Source organism: Anomaloglossus baeobatrachus, chromosome 12 (genome assembly GCF_048569485.1).
Source record: "Anomaloglossus baeobatrachus isolate aAnoBae1 chromosome 12, aAnoBae1.hap1, whole genome shotgun sequence".
Classification (NCBI taxonomy): Eukaryota; Metazoa; Chordata; class Amphibia; order Anura; family Aromobatidae; genus Anomaloglossus; species Anomaloglossus baeobatrachus.
Window position 1 is genome coordinate 3,259,411 of NC_134364.1, and position 20,240 is coordinate 3,279,650.

A 20,240-nucleotide genomic window follows, 5' to 3' on the forward strand; every position below is an offset into this window, starting at 1 on the left:
CTTATTTGCATCTTATCAAACCTGCTAAATCTGCAGGGGGTTGAAGACTACTTGTAGGCACTGTACAATCTGCAGTGGGTTGAATACTACTTGTAGGCACTGTATGATATATGTGGAAGAGCAATTGACGAGAGATGCCAGCTTAAAATTATTGCCGTTGGTTCCCTGAAATTGTTGGGTGTTGTTCATATATTTGTGACCCGCATCGGTCCGACCCCGTGGTACTAAGCCGTGTCCGTTTTATATTCTTGGAGATACAGAGGCTGCGAGAAACTACATTGCCAATGGTTCTCGCTCGCTTGGCCACTACATTAATGCCACGGGAAAGGATTGCATCCACATCTGTGTCCTGCTGTAAAAGAGGAATGAATTTCAAAATAATATTTTTAACGGCAGGAAAATCTGAACTATATGGGGTGGAAAAAGTAAGACGCCCTGATCAGACGGTGGCTTGCCATTGGCTACACTGCGTGCTCTCCTTAGGGAGGAATCGGTATACCCTCTCTTCTTGAGTCTATTAGGAAGATCATCAGCTTCCATAGTGAAGGAAGCATCAGAAGAGCAGAGCCTCTCGGCCCGCAGAAATTCAGCAAAAGGTAGGTTCTGTATGGTACGGGTGACGTGGCAGCTGTTGGCATGCAGAATAGTATTGCCACTTCGAGTCTTGCGGTATAGGGCTGTGCCTATCCTGCCCGTATTGGGATTACCCGAAAGCAGGACATCTAGGAAGGGTGCAGAGCTTTGGAAATAACTGGTGGAAAACAATACATTTAGTTGATTTGCATTTAAGTATGTATTTAGGGCAGAAGTCAGATCTTGTGGATCTGTATGGTTCTGGATCTCACAAATAAATATCGTCGATGTACCTTGCGTACCACCGGATAGGTTTGAGAAAGGGGTTGCTATCCTATGGATAAAACGTTCCTCCCAGTTGGACATGTATAAATTGGCCAAAGCGCATGAAAAGCTGGCTCCCATCATCGGGCAACCTGAAATTTGGAGATAAAAAATAACATTAAATGCTTCAACAAAAAAAACGGTTACCATAAGGATAAATTCCTTATGGGTGCAATCCAAGGAGCTATATTTCTCCAAATGGAAAATAATGCCTGTAATGCTAGATCCTGGGGAATAGCGAGAGGACATCACTCATGACCCAGAAGGAACGTTCGGTCCATTTAATGTCATGGGGATTCTGTAGCAAACGTTTCGTGTCCCTAACATATCTGGAGGTACGTTTAACGAGGGGTTGGAGAATATTACCCAGCCAATCAGAGAGAGATGGCTGGATTGGGAGCCTATGCTGGCTACAATGGGACGGAGGGGAGGGGGGAAAAGGTATTTTTATGGACCTTAGGAAGGCCTTGGAATATTGGACATATAGGATCATCGATCATAAGATATTCCTGTACCTTTCTGCTCAAAATCCCCCAGTCAAACCCCTTCTGCAAAATATCCTTTAATTTAATAGAAAAGACACCAGTCGGATCAGCATTGAGTCGTTTGTAGGTGGAACGGTCACTGAGAATGCTCGTAATTTGTCTCTCATATAGGGTATTGTCCAATATAGTCACTGAGCCACCTTTCTCCGCCGCACGGATTGAGAGATATGGATTTTTGGCCAAATCATTCAGGGCACATTTTTCTCGTCTGGATAAATTGTCAGAAGTGGTGGGTTCAGAGGAGATAATTTCACGAAGTTTCCTCTCAATCAGATCTTGGTATTTATCCATAGCCTGTGTCCTTGAAGCCACGGGATAAAAGGTAGGATTCCTCTTTGAAACGGAGGAATTGCAGAAACGGTGTCCTCAAAGTCACAGAGTCACGACCGAGATCTGGTCTCTCAAATCCATAGATAGTGGAATGGGAGCGATGGGGTTTTCTGGAGGGAGATCTGAATTGACCTCATTGTCCTCTGAATTGACCTCATTGTCCTCTGAAGGAGCATGCAGAAAGTCTCTTTTGACCGTAATGTTCCTAATAAATCGGCTCACATCTTTCATGGTCTGGAAAAGATTTGCCCTAGACATAGGGGCAAAATTCAACCCCTTCCTCAAAACTTGGAATTGATCCATATTCAGGGTACCTGCGGAAAGAATGCGGACAGAAAACTCTGGATGTTCCTGGTAACTCAATTCCTCCAGTGCTTGTGGCGCTTGGAGTGGAGCGAGTATCTGCCTCCTGTATTATTGCGTTTCCTTTCTCCCCTGCGTTTTTTGATGCGTTTTTTTGTCAGGAAACGTGTATTTCTCAACCAGACTCATATGAGCTAGTGCTGGATGGCAAGACAGCTGACAACAGAGGCCCCAGCTGGGAAAAGACCTGACAACAGAGGCCCTAGCAGGGAAGATACCTGACAACCATGGCCGGGAAGAGCGCACACAACCGAGACCTGACCCGAAGAGAGCTGTCAACCACAGCCGGAGAGAGAGCCAACAACTGACTCCAGAAAGAGCCAACAACCACGGCTGACAAAGAGCCGACAAACCGTGGCCCCGGACAGGGAGAAAGCAGACAACCATGGCCGGGAAGAGAGCAGACAACCGAGACCTGACCCGAAGAGAGCTGTCAACCACAGCCGGAGAGAGAGCCAACAACTGACTCCAGAAAGAGCCAACAACCACGGCTGACAAAGAGCCGACAAACCGTGGCCCCGGACAGGGAGAAAGCAGACAACCATGGCCGGGAAGAGAGCAGACAACCGAGCCCTGACCCGAAGAGAGCTGTCAACCACAGCCGAAGAGAGAGCCAACAACTGACTCCAGAAAGAGTCAACAACCACGGCTGACAAAGAGCCGACAAACCGTGACCCCGGACAGGGAGAAAGCAGACAACCATGGCCGGGAAGAGAGCAGACAACCGAGCCCTGGCCTGAAGAGAGCTGTCAACCACAGCCGGAGAGAGAGCCAACAACTGACTCCAGAAAGAGCCAACAAACTGCGGCCCCGGCCAGGGAGAAAGCAGACAACCATGGCCGGGAAGAGAGCAGAAAGGCGAGACTCCTTGCCGAAAAGGGAGCTGGCAGCCGATGTGTATTATTCATATTGTTCACCCTATATGTGTGTATTATTCATATTGTTCACCCTATATGTGTGTATTATTCATATTGTTCACCCTATATGTGTGTATTATTCATATTGTTCACCCTATATGTGTGTATTATTCATATTGTTCACCCTATATGTGTGTATTATTCATATTGTTCACCCTATATGTGTGTATTATTTATTTTGTTCACCCTATATGTGTGTATTATTCATATTGTTCACCCTATATGTGTGTATTATTTATTTTGTTCACCCTATATGTGTGTATTATTCATATTGTTCACCCTATATGTGTGTATTATTTATTTTGTTCACCCTATATGTGTGTATTATTCATATTGTTCACCCTATACGTGTGTATTATTCATATTGTTCACCCTATATGTGTGTATTATTCATATTGTTCACCCTATATGTGTGTATTATTCATATTGTTCACCCTATATGTGTGTATTATGTATATTGTTCACCCTATATGTGTGTATTATTCATATTGTTCACCCTATATGTGTGTATTATGTATATTGTTCACCCTATATGTGTGTATTATGTATATTGTTCACCCTATATGTGTGTATTATGTATATTGTTCACCCTATATGTGTGTATTATGTATATTGTTCACCCTATATGTGTGTATTATTTATTTTGTTCACCCTATATGTGTGTATTATATATTTTGGCACCCTCCATACAATATGTCAGTTGCGCGTTCGTTCCTGAAGCGTGGGATACGGAGACTCGCTCCCTGCGGGGCAGCCATTCTCTCTTCTTGGCTCTTGTACACACATTGCATCTTTTTGTACCAGCTCTCCGGGCCCCCGCGTTGTGGCGGTTTGTTTTCTCTCCTCCTCGCTGGTTATAGGTAGACCTTTTGGTTTAATGGATTTTGAATTGCTTTCCATACAGTTTGCTGCGGGGGAGGGGCACGTACAATGCTGTGGAATATAGCAGCCACACAGCTCAGCAGGCAAAGCGGCCCGCAGAGCTTACACTCACTCAGCGCAGGTTCACACGCCCAACTGTACACAGTGGGGCTATATCCAGGGGGTCCTCCATGTATGCCCACCAGTGGATGGCGCCAGCGCTTGCTGTGCGGACTCATGGACACTTTACACATGGCAGCATTGAGATTTACAGGCAGGAGAACTTCAGCGCCCAACCTGACCCCAACCGCAATCATGGCTATACATTCCCAGGCGTCACTCTGCCAGCGAGGCGGCACTACACCCCTCACCGGAGGCACTAACTGAACAATAGGGTGTGCGGTGGGCACATTAAACTAAGTCCCCCCAAACACTCACAAGTGTAAGTGCAGCCCCCCTGCGGGAAATCAGGGGATGTCTCACTAACACCTGATATGAGACCACCACCCTCCTCATTCCAGAGGTCCACGCGAGCACCATGATCTGCGCTGGCGCCACCTTCTGGTTCTACAATAAGCAAAGTAAGAGCGCCCCCCCCCCCCCCCATGACGCCAGCTAGCCCCCCCCCCCGCATGACCCTGGCGAGCCCCCTGCATGACCTCGGCCAGCCCCCCTTACGCCTCAGGCAAGCCTCCGCATGACCCCGGCCAGCGCTCCCTCCCCACATGACCCCGGCCAGCCCTCCCTCCCCACATGACCCCGGCCAGTCCTCCCTCCCCGCATAACCCTGTCCAGGCCCCCCATCCCGCATGACCCCGGACAGCCCCCCCTCGACCCCCAGCATGACCCCAGCCAGCCTCACCCGCATGACCCCGGCCAGCCCCCTCACGCTCTCGGCAAGCCTCCTGCACAGCCCAGGTGAGTCCCCTGCCTCGCATAACTCCGGCCAGCCCCCTACATGTCCCCAGCTCCTGGTGACACATCGCCATCTAGTGTCACCACATCCACATTCACCCCACTCTCTTATGCGGTTGATAATGGCCATTCGGCTACTTACCAAGACTGGTGCCGTCTTCACCCATAATGCACTTCATAGAAGTGATGATCTGCTCCGTCACAGGCGGAGACATGGAGGTGGCGTACGCCGTGCTGTGTGAGTGTTTCCGCAGGTAGTCAATCAGGATCTGGGGGGAGGGGCACAAATATAATCAGTACATCACTATCCGGGAGCCCCCACACACGGCAACCGGGGGGGGGGGGCATATGGGAGAAATAAGCATACAAAAACCTTTACATCAAGAAGGACCACCCCAACCAGGATCTCACCTCAGTGCCCCCAATATAACCCCCAGCTCCGCCAAAACTCTTCGTGAATGTTCCCATCATGATGTCCACATCTCTGGGATTCAAACCAAAGTAGTCGACCACGCCTCGGCCGTGTGGTCCCAGCGCCCCGATACTGTGCGCCTCGTCCAAGTACAGATACGCCTTGTACTTCTTCTTCAGGGCGATGACCTCGGGCAGACGGACGATGGAGCCCTCCATGCTGCAACCCACAGAAACCAGTCAGCCCAGCAAGAAACACGCACTCCAACCGCAGCAGAGTCCGCGTCCCCGCGCCAGAGTCCGCGTCGTCCCCGCGCCAGAGCTCACCTGTAGATTCCCTCCACCAGGATCAGGATCTTCTTCCATGGTCGGTGAGTACGAGGCTGACCCTGGACTATGGCGTCTCTCAGCAGCTTCTCCAAACTCTGCATGTCTGCAAGGAGGAAAAAGATGGTCAAGGCTGAAGGAACCTCTCCCAGAGACGGGTCATGGCTGAGGGAACACTTCCACCCCCCCCCCCCCCCTCCCAGAGACGGGTCATGGCTGAGGGAACCCTTCCACCGCCCCCCTCCTCCCAGAGACGGGTCATGGCTGAGGGAACACTTCCACCCCCCCCCCCCCCCCCTCCCAGAGACGGGTCATGGCTGAGGGAACCCTTCCACCCCCCCCCCTCCTCCCAGAGACGGGTCATGGCTGAGGGAACACTTCCACCCCCCCCCCTCCTCCCAGAGACGGGTCATGGCTGAGGGAACACTTCCACCCCCCCCCCCTCCTCCCAGAGACGGGTCATGGCTGAGGGAACACTTCCACCCCCCCCCCCTCCTCCCAGAGACGGGTCATGGCTGAGGGAACCCTTCCACCCCCCCCCCCCTCCTCCCAGAGACGGGTCATGGCTGAGGGAACCCTTCCACCCCCCCCCCTCCTCCCAGAGACGGGTCATGGCTGAGGGAACCCTTCCACCCCTACCCCCACCCCCTGAGACGGGTCATGGCCAGGGGCCCCAGCGCCCTGCAGGACGATCAGTGGCATCAGAGGTATCATTCTTTGTTACTGAGTTTAGGAGTGTGGCCTTGTTGCTGTGTATTATTCTGTGTAGAGTCCTGATCACATTACAGAAGGTCCATAATCACCATCAGTCGCCGGCATGTGTCGGTGGTTCTGGATGAGCCCCTGCTGACAGCTCCTGACTGACCATTCATGACTCCTCTGGTCTCCTAATGCTGACAATCGTCCCCTGTAGCGCCTCCGTCCCTAGGTCTGGGGCCCTGCAAACCATCCAACCTATCTGCCGACCCCTGGATAGAGGGAGGACAGTAAGATTCATCCTTTGTGGGACGCTGATGCTATGGCCAGTCCCCTAGAGAGATTTGGAGAAACCCTCATTACCCTGGAAATGACAGCTGGAGGATTGTGACTCCTCTCTGGGGCATTTATCCCAAACCATCCCCCCGTGGTGCATGGGAGGTCTCAGAACAGGGCCCTATCTTCGGTGATGGCATGGTAATCCAGGATAGTCCGCTTTACAATGTTGTTGCCTCTGCCAGGCTCCGTTCAGGAGTCCCACTAACAAACGCATCCAGCCAGAGTGGGGACCTCCATCACTGCACACTGCTGCTCAAAGTCCTTGAAGAACCCCTCCACATCTCCGGAAGCCTCATCAAATGGCTTGAAGTCCGCCCGGGTGATCCGCACAGGATCCCGGATCACATTCCTCCCTCTGTCGGACTCCGTTGCTTCTGGTCTCCTCTGTGCCCGGCGAGCAGCCTGCTCCCTATACTCCTGAGATACACCGGGGCCCAGAACAGCCATCTCTTCACACCACACCAACCACCGGCTTTTTGGGGCAGGGATTCCAGTCTCCAGTGCTTGTCCGTCAGACATCTGGGAGGAGGTGGACTGGCTCGCATCCACCAGTAGATCAATTAAGGCCTCTTTACTCAGTCCTGGTAGCTCAGGCCCAGATCTCTGGCTCTCTCCTGTAGACTGGATGTGGTCCAGTCTCTGTACTCACTCTGTGCGTGGATCTCCATTGGGCTTTGCTCTGTTGATCCCACCGCTACCACCAGTTGTGACGGGGTCCTTCTCGCATATCACACAATCAACAGAGTGAGACATGGTGGAACAATCCAAAGAACATTTATCCAAGCAAATAAGAAGATCCATAAAATAATCCACCACACAGAGGGTAAAATAGTCCAGGAACACGGATATAGTCCAGTAATGGGATAAATGCCCCGGAGATGGAAGTCACAATCCTCCAGGGTAATGAGGGATTCCCCAAGTCTCCCTGGGGTGCTGGCTACAGCATCAGCATCCCACAAAGAATCATCTACTGCCCCTGACTTTGTCCTCCTCAGGCCCAATCCTTATATCCAGGGGTGGGCAGACAAGTCGGATGTTTTTCAGAACCCCAGATCTAGGGGTGAAGGCGCTACAGGGGGTGATTTTCAGCATTTGGAGAGCAGAAGAGTCATGATTGGGCGGTCAGAAAGTGTCAGCCCACCATATTCCACCATCACAGGGGGGTATTGCACTCCATATAACAGGTGACATTCTCTTACTGTTGTGCTTGAAGATGCGGATTGTGGCCCCTGAGAGCCGAGCGCCCAGTACGAGGCTGGCATGGTTCAGCTCATCGCTGAGGATCAGGCAGCCCTGCCATAAAAAAATACATGAATGAAGCCTCCGTCCAGAGAGTGAGGAGCAGATGATTGGCAGCGCCACCTCCCTCCTCCTCAGCACCCACCTTCCCCGCCAGTGCCGGGATATTCATGGAGTTTGTAGCAAAGCCCATTCCATAAGTCATGGCTGCCTCCACGCCAAGGAAGCGGGCCACCAGGCACTCCAGCTCTTCATGCTTATCCAGATTACCTGCAGATACAAGCAACTGAAAGCACTGCACGGCCCAGGCGGCAGAGCGCCCCCCAGAGACCACTGCACTCACCCATCTCCTGCCGCGTGCTACACACTCCCCCTCCATACCGCTGCAAGACACCAGCCGAGGCGTCCGCACAGAATCCGCTGTTCTTTGCAAAGCCCAGGTAGTTGTAGGAGCCCATGTTAATGACGCCCTTAATCACCCGACCAGTGAACCTGGAGAACCAAGCAGCAGAGAACAATTATCCGATACCTGCGGGCCGGGGAAGGAAGAAGAAAGAGAGGAGGCCAGGGGGAAAAGAAGAAGAAGGCGGCCAGGGGGAAAAGAAGAAGAAGGCGGCCAGGGGGAAAAGAAGAAGGCGGCGGCCAGGGGGAAAAGAAGAAGGCGGCGGCCAGGGGGAAAAGAAGAAGGCGGCGGCCAGGGGGAAAAGAAGAAGGCGGCGGCCAGGGGGAAAAGAAGAAGGCGGCGGCCAGGGGGAAAAGAAGAAGGCGGCGGCCAGGGGGAAAAGAAGAAGGCGGCGGCCAGGGGGAAAAGAAGAAGGCGGCGGCCAGGGGGAAAAGAAGAAGGCGGCGGCCAGGGGGAAAAGAAGAAGGCGGCGGCCAGGGGGAAAAGAAGAAGGCGGCGGCCAGGGGGAAAAGAAGAAGGCGGCGGCCAGGGGGAAAAGAAGAAGGCGGCGGCCAGGGGGAAAAGAAGAAGGCGGCGGCCAGGGGGAAAAGAAGAAGGCGGCGGCCAGGGGGAAAAGAAGAAGGCGGCGGCCAGGGGGAAAAGAAGAAGGCGGCGGCCAGGGGGAAAAGAAGAAGGCGGCGGCCAGGGGGAAAAGAAGAAGGCGGCGGCCAGGGGGAAAAGAAGAAGGCGGCGGCCAGGGGGAAAAGAAGAAGAAGGAGGCCAGGGGGAAAAGAAGAAGAAGGCGGCCAGGGGGAAAAGAAGAAGGCGGCGGCCAGGGGGAAAAGAAGAAGGCGGCGGCCAGGGGGAAAAGAAGAAGGCGGCGGCCAGGGGGAAAAGAAGAAGGCGGCGGCCAGGGGGAAAAGAAGAAGGCGGCGGCCAGGGGGAAAAGAAGAAGGCGGCGGCCAGGGGGAAAAGAAGAAGGCGGCGGCCAGGGGGAAAAGAAGAAGGCGGCGGCCAGGGGGAAAAGAAGAAGGCGGCGGCCAGGGGGAAAAGAAGAAGGCGGCGGCCAGGGGGAAAAGAAGAAGGCGGCGGCCAGGGGGAAAAGAAGAAGGCGGCGGCCAGGGGGAAAAGAAGAAGGCGGCGGCCAGGGGGAAAAGAAGAAGGCGGCGGCCAGGGGGAAAAGAAGAAGGCGGCGGCCAGGGGGAAAAGAAGAAGGCGGCGGCCAGGGGGAAAAGAAGAAGGCGGCGGCCAGGGGGAAAAGAAGAAGGCGGCGGCCAGGGGGAAAAGAAGAAGGCGGCGGCCAGGGGGAAAAGAAGAAGGCGGCGGCCAGGGGGAAAAGAAGAAGGCGGCGGCCAGGGGGAAAAGAAGAAGGCGGCGGCCAGGGGGAAAAGAAGGCGGCGGCGGCCAGGGGGAAAAGAAGGCGGCGGCGGCCAGGGGGAAAAGAAGAAGGCGGCGGCCAGGGGGAAAAGAAGAAGGCGGCGGCCAGGGGGAAAAGAAGAAGGCGGCGGCCAGGGGGAAAAGAAGAAGGCGGCGGCCAGGGGGAAAAGAAGAAGGCGGCGGCCAGGGGGAAAAGAAGAAGGCGGCGGCCAGGGGGAAAAGAAGAAGGCGGCGGCCAGGGGGAAAAGAAGAAGGCGGCGGCCAGGGGGAAAAGAAGAAGAAGGAGGCCAGGGGGAAAAGAAGAAGAAGGAGGCCAGGGGGAAAAGAAGAAAAAGGAGGCCAGGGGGAAAAGAAGAAGAAGGCGGCCAGGGGGAAAAGAAAAGAAGGCGGCCAGGGGGAAAAGAAGAAGGCGGTGGCCAGGGGGAAAAGAAGAAGAAGAAGAAGAAGGCCAGGGGGGAAAAGAAGAAGAAGAAGGCCAGGGGGGAAAAGAAGAAGAAGAAGGCCAGGGGGGAAAAGAAGAAGAAGAAGGCCAGGGGGAAAAGAAGAAGAAGAAGGCCAGGGGGAAAAGAAGAAGAAGAAGGCCAGGGGGAAAAGAAGAAGAAGAAGGCCAGGGGGAAAAGAAGAAGAAGAAGAAGGCCAGGGGGAAAAGAAGAAGAAGAAGGCCAGGGGGAAAAGAAGAAGAAGAAGAAGGCCAGGGGGAAAAGGAGAAGAAGAAGGCCAGGGGGAAAAGGAGAAGAAGAAGGCCAGGGGGAAAAGAAGAAGAAGAAGGCCAGGGGGAAAAGAAGAAGAAGGAGGCCAGGGGGAAAAGAAGAAGAAGGAGGCCAGGGGGAAAAGAAGAAGAAGGAGGCCAGGGGGAAAAGAAGAAGAAGGAGGCCAGGGGGAAAAGAAGAAGAAGGAGGCCAGGGGGAAAAGAAGAAGAAGGAGGCCAGGGGGAAAAGAAGAAGAAGGAGGCCAGGGGGAAAAGAAGAAGAAGGAGGCCAGGGGGAAAAGAAGAAGAAGGAGGCCAGGGGGAAAAGAAGAAGGCGGCGGCCAGGGGGAAAAGAAGAAGGCGGCGGCCAGGGGGAAAAGAAGAAGGCGGCGGCCAGGGGGAAAAGAAGAAGGCGGCGGCCAGGGGGAAAAGAAGAAGGCGGCGGCCAGGGGGAAAAGAAGAAGGCGGCGGCCAGGGGGAAAAGAAGAAGGCGGCGGCCAGGGGGAAAAGAAGAAGAAGGAGGCCAGGGGGAAAAGAAGAAGGCGGCGGCCAGGGGGAAAAGAAGAAGAAGGAGGCCAGGGGGAAAAGAAGAAGAAGAAGGAGGCCAGGGGGAAAAGAAGAAGAAGGAGGCCAGGGGGAAAAGAAGAAGAAGGAGGCCAGGGGGAAAAGAAGAAGAAGGAGGCCTGGGGGAAAAGAAGAAGAAGGAGGCCTAGGGGAAAAGAAGAAGAAGAAGGAGGCCAGGGGGAAAAGAAGAAGAAGGAGGCCAGGGGGAAAATAAGAAGAAGGAGGCCAGGGGGAAAAGAAGAAGAAGGAGGCCAGGGGGAAAAGAAGAAGAAGGAGGCCAGGGGGAAAAGAAGAAGAAGGCGGCCAGGGGGAAAAGAAGAAGAAGAAGGCCAGGGGGAAAAGAAGAAGAAGAAGAAGGCCAGGGGGAAAAGAAGAAGAAGAAGAAGGCCAGGGGGGAAAAGAAGAAGAAGAAGAAGAAGAAGAAGGCCAGGGGGGAAAAGAAGAAGAAGAAGAAGAAGGCCAGGGGGGAAAAGAAGAAGAAGAAGGCCAGGGAGAAAAGAAAAGAAGGCGGCCAGGGGGAAAAGAAGAAGAAGGCGGCCAGGGGGAAAAGAAGAAGGCGGCGGCCAGGGGGAAAAAAAGAAGAAGAAAAGAAGGCGGCCAGGGGGAAAAGAAAAGAAGGCGGCCAGGGGGAAAAGAAAAGAAGGCGGCCAGGGGGAAAAGAAGAAGGCGGCGGCCAGGGGGAAAAGAAGAAGAAGAAGGCCAGGGGGAAAAGAAGAAGAAGAAGGCCAGGGGGAAAAGAAGAAGAAGAAGGCCAGGGGGAAAAGAAGAAGAAGAAGGCCAGGGGGAAAAGAAGAAGAAGAAGAAGGCCAGGGGGAAAAGAAGAAGAAGAAGAAGGCCAGGGGGAAAAGAAGAAGAAGAAGGCCAGGGGAAAAGAAAAAGGACAGGAAAAAGAACAGGAAAAAGAACACGATGTAACAGCAGAATAGTGACCGCAGCTCTGGAGGTGACTGGAGGATAAGACATGGTGAAAGAGCAGAATAGAGACAGGCAAAAAAAAAGACAGGCAAAAAAAAAGACAGGCAAAAAAAAGACAGGCAAAAAAAAGACAGGCAAAAAAAAAAGACAGGCAAAAAAAAAAGACAGGCAAAAAAAAAAGACAGGCAAAAAAAAAAGACAGGCAAAAAAAAAAGACAGGCAAAAAAAAAAGACAGGCAAAAAAAAAAGACAGGCAAAAAAAAAAGACAGGCAAAAAAAAAAGACAGGCAAAAAAAAAAGACAGGCAAAAAAAAGACAGGCAAAAAAAAGACAGGCAAAAAAAAGACAGGCAAAAAAAAGACAGGCAAAAAAAAGACAGGCAAAAAAAAGACAGGCAAAAAAAAGACAGGCAAAAAAAAGACAGGCAAAAAAAAAGACAGGCAAAAAAAAGACAGGCAAAAAAAAAGACAGGCAAAAAAAAAAAGACAGGCAAAAAAAAAGATAGGCAAAAAAAAGATAGGCAAAAAAAAAGACAGGCAAAAAAAAGACAGGCAAAAAAAAGACAGGCAAAAAAAAGACAGGCAAAAAAAAGACAGGCAAAAAAAAATACAGGAGGAGGAGGGCCGGGATGGAGGCGGCAGGTGAGTGGACCCTCACTTGAAGGTCCAGTTGTAGTCGTCGGTGAACCTCTCCAGCACGTCCACTCGCTCCCCCGGGACGCTGCTCACCGGCCGGTTCCAGTTGTCTCGGATCCTCATATACAGGTTCCTTGTGTAGAAATTCTCAAAGTCCTGATACAGAGGAACGAAATCCTGCAAAACAGAAGAGCGGCCGTCAGGGCAGAGGCGGCCGGCAGGGCAGAGGCGGCCGGCAGGGCAGAGGCGGCCGGCAGGGCAGACAACGCTGTATATCCTCGTCCCCCACATATAAATGTCCTGCAAGCAGAAGCCCCCACTACTAAGGGGCGCACCTCACCCCCGCCATGGGCACTAATGGGTTCCTCTCATTTTGGATCCCTCTGCGGGCCGGAGAGCGGGGTGCCGTCACTGCTGGAGCAGAGGGGTGTCCACCAATGTTCAGCCCCCTCATTCTGTGGGCGCTCACATACGGCCCCTGCTCCTCTGCTCTCGGGCCCCGTGGTGGGATCTTAGTGTTCTGCCATAAATGTCCCAGGTGGGAGTAACCCACTAACCGTACACAAACAAAGAGGTTCTGCAGCAGCTCAGCCTCTCACCTTCTGCTCCTCCCGCTCCGTGGCATTGTGACACTTCTCAATCTTCCAGGCTCGGAGGAAATCCCGCAGGTATCCGAAGAGGGTGAGTATCCCGTAGCCCATGTAGGTGAGGACAGCGACCAACATGGGGGTCTCCTCGAACGCCTCATGGAACGGTCGCTTGTAAAGCCCGCCATGAAGAAGCTGCAAGGGGCGAAACCGCAGAACGTCAGCACACCGCTCCTGAAATACTCTGCGCTGCTGTGTACTCTGCTCCCACTGCATAACTCTCAGTGTGTACCCTCCCTCCTGAAATACTCTGCGCTGCTGGAGATCCTGCTCCTTCCACACTGTGAGACTCCGGCCCACGCAGTAAGGCCGCCATACATGAGGTGACTGCAGCCCGATGCTTCAGCCGCCTGTCCCGTCCTCAGGGGCGCTTCCGGCTGACCATAGGGAGACCATGTGATCGGCATCAGCCCCCATCAGTCGGCGGGCGCCCCCCTCACGGCAGGCCATCGGCGGGTTCAGCCGACATTAGCCTAATGTGCAGGGGGTCTTCACGCCTGACTTCCGGCTCTGAGAAGTCTGCACAGCACCAGCAGGGGGCAGACTCTGCGATGTGGACATGGAGGGCACCGGCATCAGCTGAATACAGCGCCGTGTACAAAGCCACAGAGCAATAGCAGCCAGCGACCACCGGGAGGCGGACATCAGCGTCTCCTGTACACCGAGCACTCCTGACATGTGGACCGCAGCCAAGAACACAGGGAGCGAGGAACCAGATCCCACACCCCGGGGTGTGCCGGCCTCTACACCGGGGGCCCCAACACCAACCCTCCAGAGCTGCACTCACTATTCTGCTGCTGCACCATGTCTCATCCTCCAGTCACCTCCAGAGCTGCACTCACTATTCTGCTGCTGCACCATGTCTCATCCTCCAGTCACCTCCAGAGCTGCACTCACTATTCTGCTGCTACACCATGTCTCATCCTCCAGTCACCTCCAGAGCTGCACTCACTATTCTGCTGCTACACCATGTCTCATCCTCCAGTCACCTCCAGAGCTGCACTCACTATTCTGCTGCTACACCATGTCTCATCCTCCAGTCACCTCCAGAGCTGCACTCACTATTCTGCTGCTACACCATGTCTCATCCTGCAGTCACCTCCAGAGCTGCACTCACTATTCTGCTGCTACACCATGTCTCATCCTCCAGTCACCTCCAGAGCTGCACTCACTATTCTGCTGCTACACCATGTCTCATCCTCCAGTCACCTCCAGAGCTGCACTCACTATTCTGCTGCTACACCATGTCTCATCCTGCAGTCACCTCCAGAGCTGCACTCACTATTCTGCTGCTACACCATGTCTCATCCTCCAGTCACCTCCAGAGCTGCACTCACTATTCTGCTGCTACACCATGTCTCATCCTCCAGTCACCTCCAGAGCTGCACTCACTATTCTGCTGCTACACCATGTCTCATCCTCCAGTCACCTCCAGAGCTGCACTCACTATTCTGCTGCTACACCATGTCTCATCCTGCAGTCACCTCCAGAGCTGCACTCACTATTCCACTGCTACACCATGTCTCATCCTCCAGTCACCTCCAGAGCTGCACTCACTATTCTGCTGCTACACCATGTCTCATCCTTCAGTCACCTCCAGAGCTGCACTCACTATTCCGCTACTACACCATGTCTCATCCTCCAGTCACCTCCAGAGCTGCACTCACTATTCTGCTGCTACACCATGTCTCATCCTCCAGTCACCTCCAGAGCTGCACTCACTATTCTGCTGCTACACCATGTCTCATCCTCCAGTCACCTGTGACCGCAGCTCTGGAGGAGAAGACATGGTGTAACAGCAGAATAGTGACCGCAGCTCTGGAGGTGACTGGAGGATAAGACATGATGTAACAGCAGAATAGTGACTGCAGCTCTGGAGGTGACTGGAGGATAAGACATGGTGAAAGAGCAGAATAGTGACTGGAGCTCTGGAGGTGACTGGAGGATAAGACATGATGTAACAGCAGAATAGTGACTGCAGCTCTGGAGGTGACTGGAGGATAAGACATGTAACAGCAGAATAGTGACTGCAGCTCTGGAGGTGACTGGAGGATAAGACATGATGTAACAGCAGAATAGTGACTGCAGCTCTGGAGGTGACTGGAGGATAAGACATGGTGCAACATCAAAATAGTGACTGCAGCTCTAGAGGTGACTGGAGAATAAGACACAATGTAACAGCAGAATAGTGACTGCCGCTCTGGAGGTAACTGGAGGATAAGACACGATGTAACAGCAGAATAGTGACTGCAGCTCTGGAGGTAACTGGAGGATAAGACACGATGTAACAGCAGAATAGTGACTGCAGCTCTGGAGGTAACTGGAGGATAAGACAATGTAACAGCAGAATAGTGACTGCAGCTCTGGAGGTAACTGGAGAATAAGACAATGTAACAGCAGAATAGTGACTGCAGCTCTGGAGGTAACTGGAGGATAAGACACGATGTAACAGCAGAATAGTGACTGCAGCTCTGGAGGTAACTGGAGAATAAGACACAATGTAACAGCAGAATAGTGACTGCAGCTCTGGAGGTAACTGGGGGATAAGACAATGTAACAGCAGAATAGTGCCCCTCCCGCCTCTGTATAATACAGCGTCCCCCCTCTGTATATTACAGCGTCCCCCCTCTGTATATTACAGCGTCCCCCCTCTGTATATTACAGCGTCCCCCCTCTGTATATTACAGCGTCCCCCCTCTGTATATTACAGCGTCCCCCCTCTGTATATTAGTGTTGTACCTCCTGTATATTAGGATTGTCCCCCCTGTATATTAGGGTTGTCCCCCCCTGTATACTGGTGTTGTCCCCCCCTGTATACTGGTGTTGTACCCCCCTGTATACTGGTGTTGTCCCCCCCTGTATACTGGTGTTGTCCCCCCCTGTATACTGGTGTTGTCCCCCCTGTATACTGGTGTTGTCCCCCCATGTATATTGCTGTTGTCCCCCCATGTATATTGGTGTTGTCCCCCCATGTATATTGGTGTTGTCCCCCCATGTATATTGGTGTTGTCCCCCCTGTATATTAGTGCGGTCCCCCCTGTATATTAGAGCGGTCCCCCTGTATATTAGTGTTGTCCCCCCCTGTATATTAGTGCTGTCCCCCCCTGTATATTAATGTTGCCCCCCTGTATATTAGTGCTGTCCCCTCTGTATATTAGTGTTGTCCCCCCCTGTATATTAGTGCTGTCCCCCCTGTATATTAGTGTTGTCCCTCCCTGTATATTAGTGCTGTCCCCCCTGTATATTAGTGCTGTCCCCCCCGTGTATTAGTATTGTCCCCCCCTGTGTATTAGTATTGTCCCCCCTGAGTATTAGTGTTGTCCCCCTGTATATTAATGCTGTCCCCCCCGTGTATTAGTGTTGTCCCCCTGTACAATAGTGCTGTCCCCGCCTGTATATTAGTGCTGCCCCCCCCTGTATATTAGTGCTGTCCCCCCCTGTATATTAGTGCTGTCCCCCCCTGTATATTAGTGCTGCCCCCCCCTGTATATTAGTGCTGTCCCCCCCTGTATATTAGTGCTGTCCCCCCCTGTATATTAGTGCTGTCACCCCTGTATATTAGTGCTGTCCCCCCCTGTATATTAGTGCTGTCCCCCCCTGTATATTAGTGCTGTCCCCCCCTGTATATTAGTGCTGTCCCCCCCTGTATATTAGTGCTGTCCCCCCCTGTATATTAGTGCTGCCCCCCCTGTATATTAGTGTTGTCCCTCCCTGTATATTAGTGCTGTCCCCCCCTGTGTATTAGTATTGTCCCCCCCCCGAGTATTAGTGTTGTCCCCCTGTATATTAGTGCTGTCCCCCCCATGTATTAGTGTTGTCCCCCTGTATAATAGTGCTGTCCCCCCCCATGTATTAGTGTTGTCCCCGTCTGTATATTAGTGCGGTCCCCCCTGTATATTAGTGTTGTCCCCCCCTGTATATTAGTGTTGTCCCCCCCTGTATATTAGTGTTGTCCCCCCCTGTATATTAGTGTTGTCCCCCCCTGTATATTAGTGTTGTCCCCCCCTGTATATTAGTGTTGTCCCTCCCTGTGTATAGTGCTGTCCCCCCCTGTATATTAGTGCTGTCCCCCCTGTATATTAGTGCTGTCCCCCCTGTATATTAGTGCTGTCCCCCTGTATATTAGTGCTGTCCCCCCCTGTGTATTAGTGCTGCCCCCCCTGTGTATTAGTGCTGTCCCCCCTGTGTATTAGTGCTGTCCCCCCTGTGTATTAGTGCTGTCCCCCCCTGTGTATTAGTGCTGTCCCCCCCTGTGTATTAGTGCTGTCCCCCCCTGTGTATTAGTGCTGTCCCCCCCTGTGTATTAGTGCTGTCCCCCCCTGTGTATTAGTATTGCCCCCCCTGTGTATTAGTGTTGTCCCCCCTGTGTATTAGTGTTGTCCCCCTGCATATTAGTGTTGTCCCCCCCTGTATATTAGTGCTGTCCCCCCCTGTATATTAGTGTCGTCCCTCCCTGTGTATAGTGCTGTCCCTCCCTGTATATTAGTGCTGTCCTCCCCTGTATATTAATTAGTGTTGTCCCCCCCTGTATATTAGTGTTGTCCCCCCTGTATATTAGTGCTGTCCGCCCCTATGTATTAGTGCTGCCCCCCCCTATGTATTAGTGCTGTCCCCCCCTGTGTATTAGTGCTGTCCCCCCCCTGTGTATTAGTGCTGTCCCCCCCCTGTGTATTAGTGCTGTCCCCCTGTATATTAGTGCTGTCCCCCCCGTGTATTAGTATTGTCCCCCCTGTGTATTAGTGCTGTCCCCCTGTATATTAGTGCTGTCCCCCCGTATATTAGTGCTGTCCCCCCCGTGTATTAGTGCTGCCCCCCCGTGTATTAGTGCTGCCCCCCCGTGTATTAGTGCTGCCCCCCCGTGTATTAGTGCTGCCCCCCCGTGTATTAGTGCTGCCCCCCCGTGTATTAGTGTTGTCCCCCCGTGTATTAGTGTTGTCCCCCTGTATATTAGTGCTGTCCCCCCCGTGTATTAGTGTTGTCCCCCTGTATATTAGTGTTGTCCCCCTGTATATTAGTGCTGTCCCCTCTGTATATTAGTGCTGTCCCCCTGTATATTAGTGCTGTCCCCCCGTGTATTAGCGCTGTCCCCCCGTGTATTAGTGCTGTCCCCCCGTGTATTAGTGCTGTCCCCCCGTGTATTAGCGCTGTCCCCCCGTGTATTAGCGCTGTCCCCCCGTGTATTAGCGCTGTCCCCCCGTGTATTAGTGCTGTCCCCCCGTGTATTAGTGCTGTCCCCCCCGTGTATTAGTGTTGTCCCCCTGTATATTAGTGCTGTCCCCCCGTGTATTAGTGTTGTCCCCCTGTATATTAGTGTTGTCCCCCCCGTGTATTAGTGTTGTCCCCCTGTATATTAGTGCTGTCCCCCCGTGTATTAGTGCTGTCCCCCCCTGTATATTAGTGTTGTCCCCCCCTGTATATTAGTGTTGTCCCCCCCTGTATATTAGTGCTGTCCCCCCTGTATATTAGTGCTGTCCCCCCCTGTATATTAGTGTTGTCCCCCTGTATATTAGTGCTGTCCCCCCTGTATATTAGTGCTGTCCCCCCTGTATATTAGTGCTGTCCCCCCCTGTATATTAGTGTTGTCCCCCTGTATATTAGTGCTGTCCCCCCCTGTATATTAGTGTTGTCCCCCCCTGTGTATTAGTGCTGTCCCCCCTGTATATTAGTGCTGTCCCCCCCTGTATATTAGTGCTGTCCCCCCCTGTATATTAGTGCTGTCCCCCCCTGTATATTAGTGCTGTCCCCCCCTGTATATTAGTGTTGTCCCCCCCTGTATATTAGTGTTGTCCCCCCTGTATATTAGTGTTGTCCCCCCTGTATATTAGTGCTGTCCCCCCCTGTATATTAGTGTTGTCCCCCCCTGTATATTAGTGCTGTCCCCCCCTGTATATTAGTGTTGTCCCCCCCTGTGTATTAGTGCTGTCCCCCCCTGTATATTAGTGCTGTCCCCCCCTGTATATTAGTGCTGTCCCCCCCTGTATATTAGTGCTGTCCCCCCCTGTATATTAGTGCTGTCCCCCCTGTATATTAGTGCTGTCCCCCCCTGTATATTAGTGCTGTCCCCCCTGTATATTAGTGCTGTCCCCCCCTGTATATTAGTGCTGTCCCCCCCTGTATATTAGTGCTGTCCCCGCCTCCCCCGCACTGGTACAGCTCGCTCTCCCGCACCTCGGGGCACACTCCGTTCCTCACGTATCCGTTCCTCAGCCCTCCGTTCTCGGTCCCGCAACTGCCGTTCATAGCAGTCCTGGCCATGAAGCTGTGGCCCCCTGGGGCCTCTCCCGTGCTGCACCGCGGCATCTCCGGCCTCAGAGCTGACACCACCGCCACGCCCAACTGCCCGATACCGGAAGTGTCCGACTCGGCTCAGCCAATCAGCTCACGTGACGTAAACTCAGGGCGCGGTGTAAACCTTCACAGCGCGACCAACCAGACGAGAAGAAGGCGGGGCGTAACAGGGAGCGACGGCGTGACGTCAGCCATGCCAACAGCACGAGCCTGAACCATAGTAACCTGTGGGTGGGGCTACGTCAAGGAGCGCATGACGTCACTAACCGAGCAGCTATAAAGCGCCTCACCTGAGGGCCGGCCGCGGGCAGATGAGAGTCCCGGCAGAAGCGCGGGCGGCGGGGTCTGGGCGGGGATAGGTATCAGATGAACGGTTGCTTCCGGCTGGGCTAGGACAGCGGCCTCTGCGTGTGAGGCTGTGTTGGGACGGGAAGACGGCCTCCGGTCAGGACTGCGGTGTCCGGTTGAGGCTTTCACACCTCTGGTTTTTCCTGTGCGGCACAATCCGGTGCTTTGCAGAAAAAACGCTACTTTTTTTTTGTTTTTTTTTGCCGCCGGTTGCGTTTTTTTTGCATAGACTTGCATTAGTGCCGCATGGGCTTGCGTTCCGTCCGGTTTTTGCCGCATGCGGCAGATTTAGCCGATCCGGCGGCCGGATGGAACGTTGCCTGGCACGTCTTTTTGTCCGGCAAAAAAAATGCATCGCGCCTTGCATGCCTATGGACGCTGCATGCGTTTTTTTGCACTGCGCATGCTCAGTAGCCTGCCACAAGCGGCAAAAACCGGACGGAACGCATGTAAAAAACATGCAAAGGATGCGGTTTTGTCCCCGCATCCGTTGCATAGGTTTTAGGCTATGTGCGCACTGGGAAATGGAATTTTCTTGAGAAAATTCCGCATGCTC

At 53.2% G+C, this 20,240-nt stretch overlaps 1 protein-coding gene across 1 annotated transcript in view; it reads right to left on the reverse strand.

Moving 5' to 3' along the window:
• SPTLC2 (serine palmitoyltransferase long chain base subunit 2) overlaps positions 1-19,409 on the reverse strand; it is a 33,719-nt gene extending 14,310 nt beyond the window's left edge. Inside the window, exons 1-9 of the mRNA XM_075331286.1 lie at positions 19,217-19,409; positions 13,001-13,183; positions 12,424-12,578; positions 8,184-8,332; positions 7,986-8,110; positions 7,801-7,894; positions 5,567-5,672; positions 5,240-5,459; positions 4,971-5,097 (exon numbers count right to left, since the gene is read on the reverse strand). Coding sequence (XP_075187401.1) covers positions 4,971-5,097; positions 5,240-5,459; positions 5,567-5,672; positions 7,801-7,894; positions 7,986-8,110; positions 8,184-8,332; positions 12,424-12,578; positions 13,001-13,183; positions 19,217-19,348 — 1,291 coding nt within the window. The 5' untranslated portion in view covers positions 19,349-19,409. The remainder of the gene's footprint in view (positions 1-4,970; positions 5,098-5,239; positions 5,460-5,566; positions 5,673-7,800; positions 7,895-7,985; positions 8,111-8,183; positions 8,333-12,423; positions 12,579-13,000; positions 13,184-19,216) is intronic.
• Between the last annotated feature and the right edge of the window lie 831 nt (positions 19,410-20,240).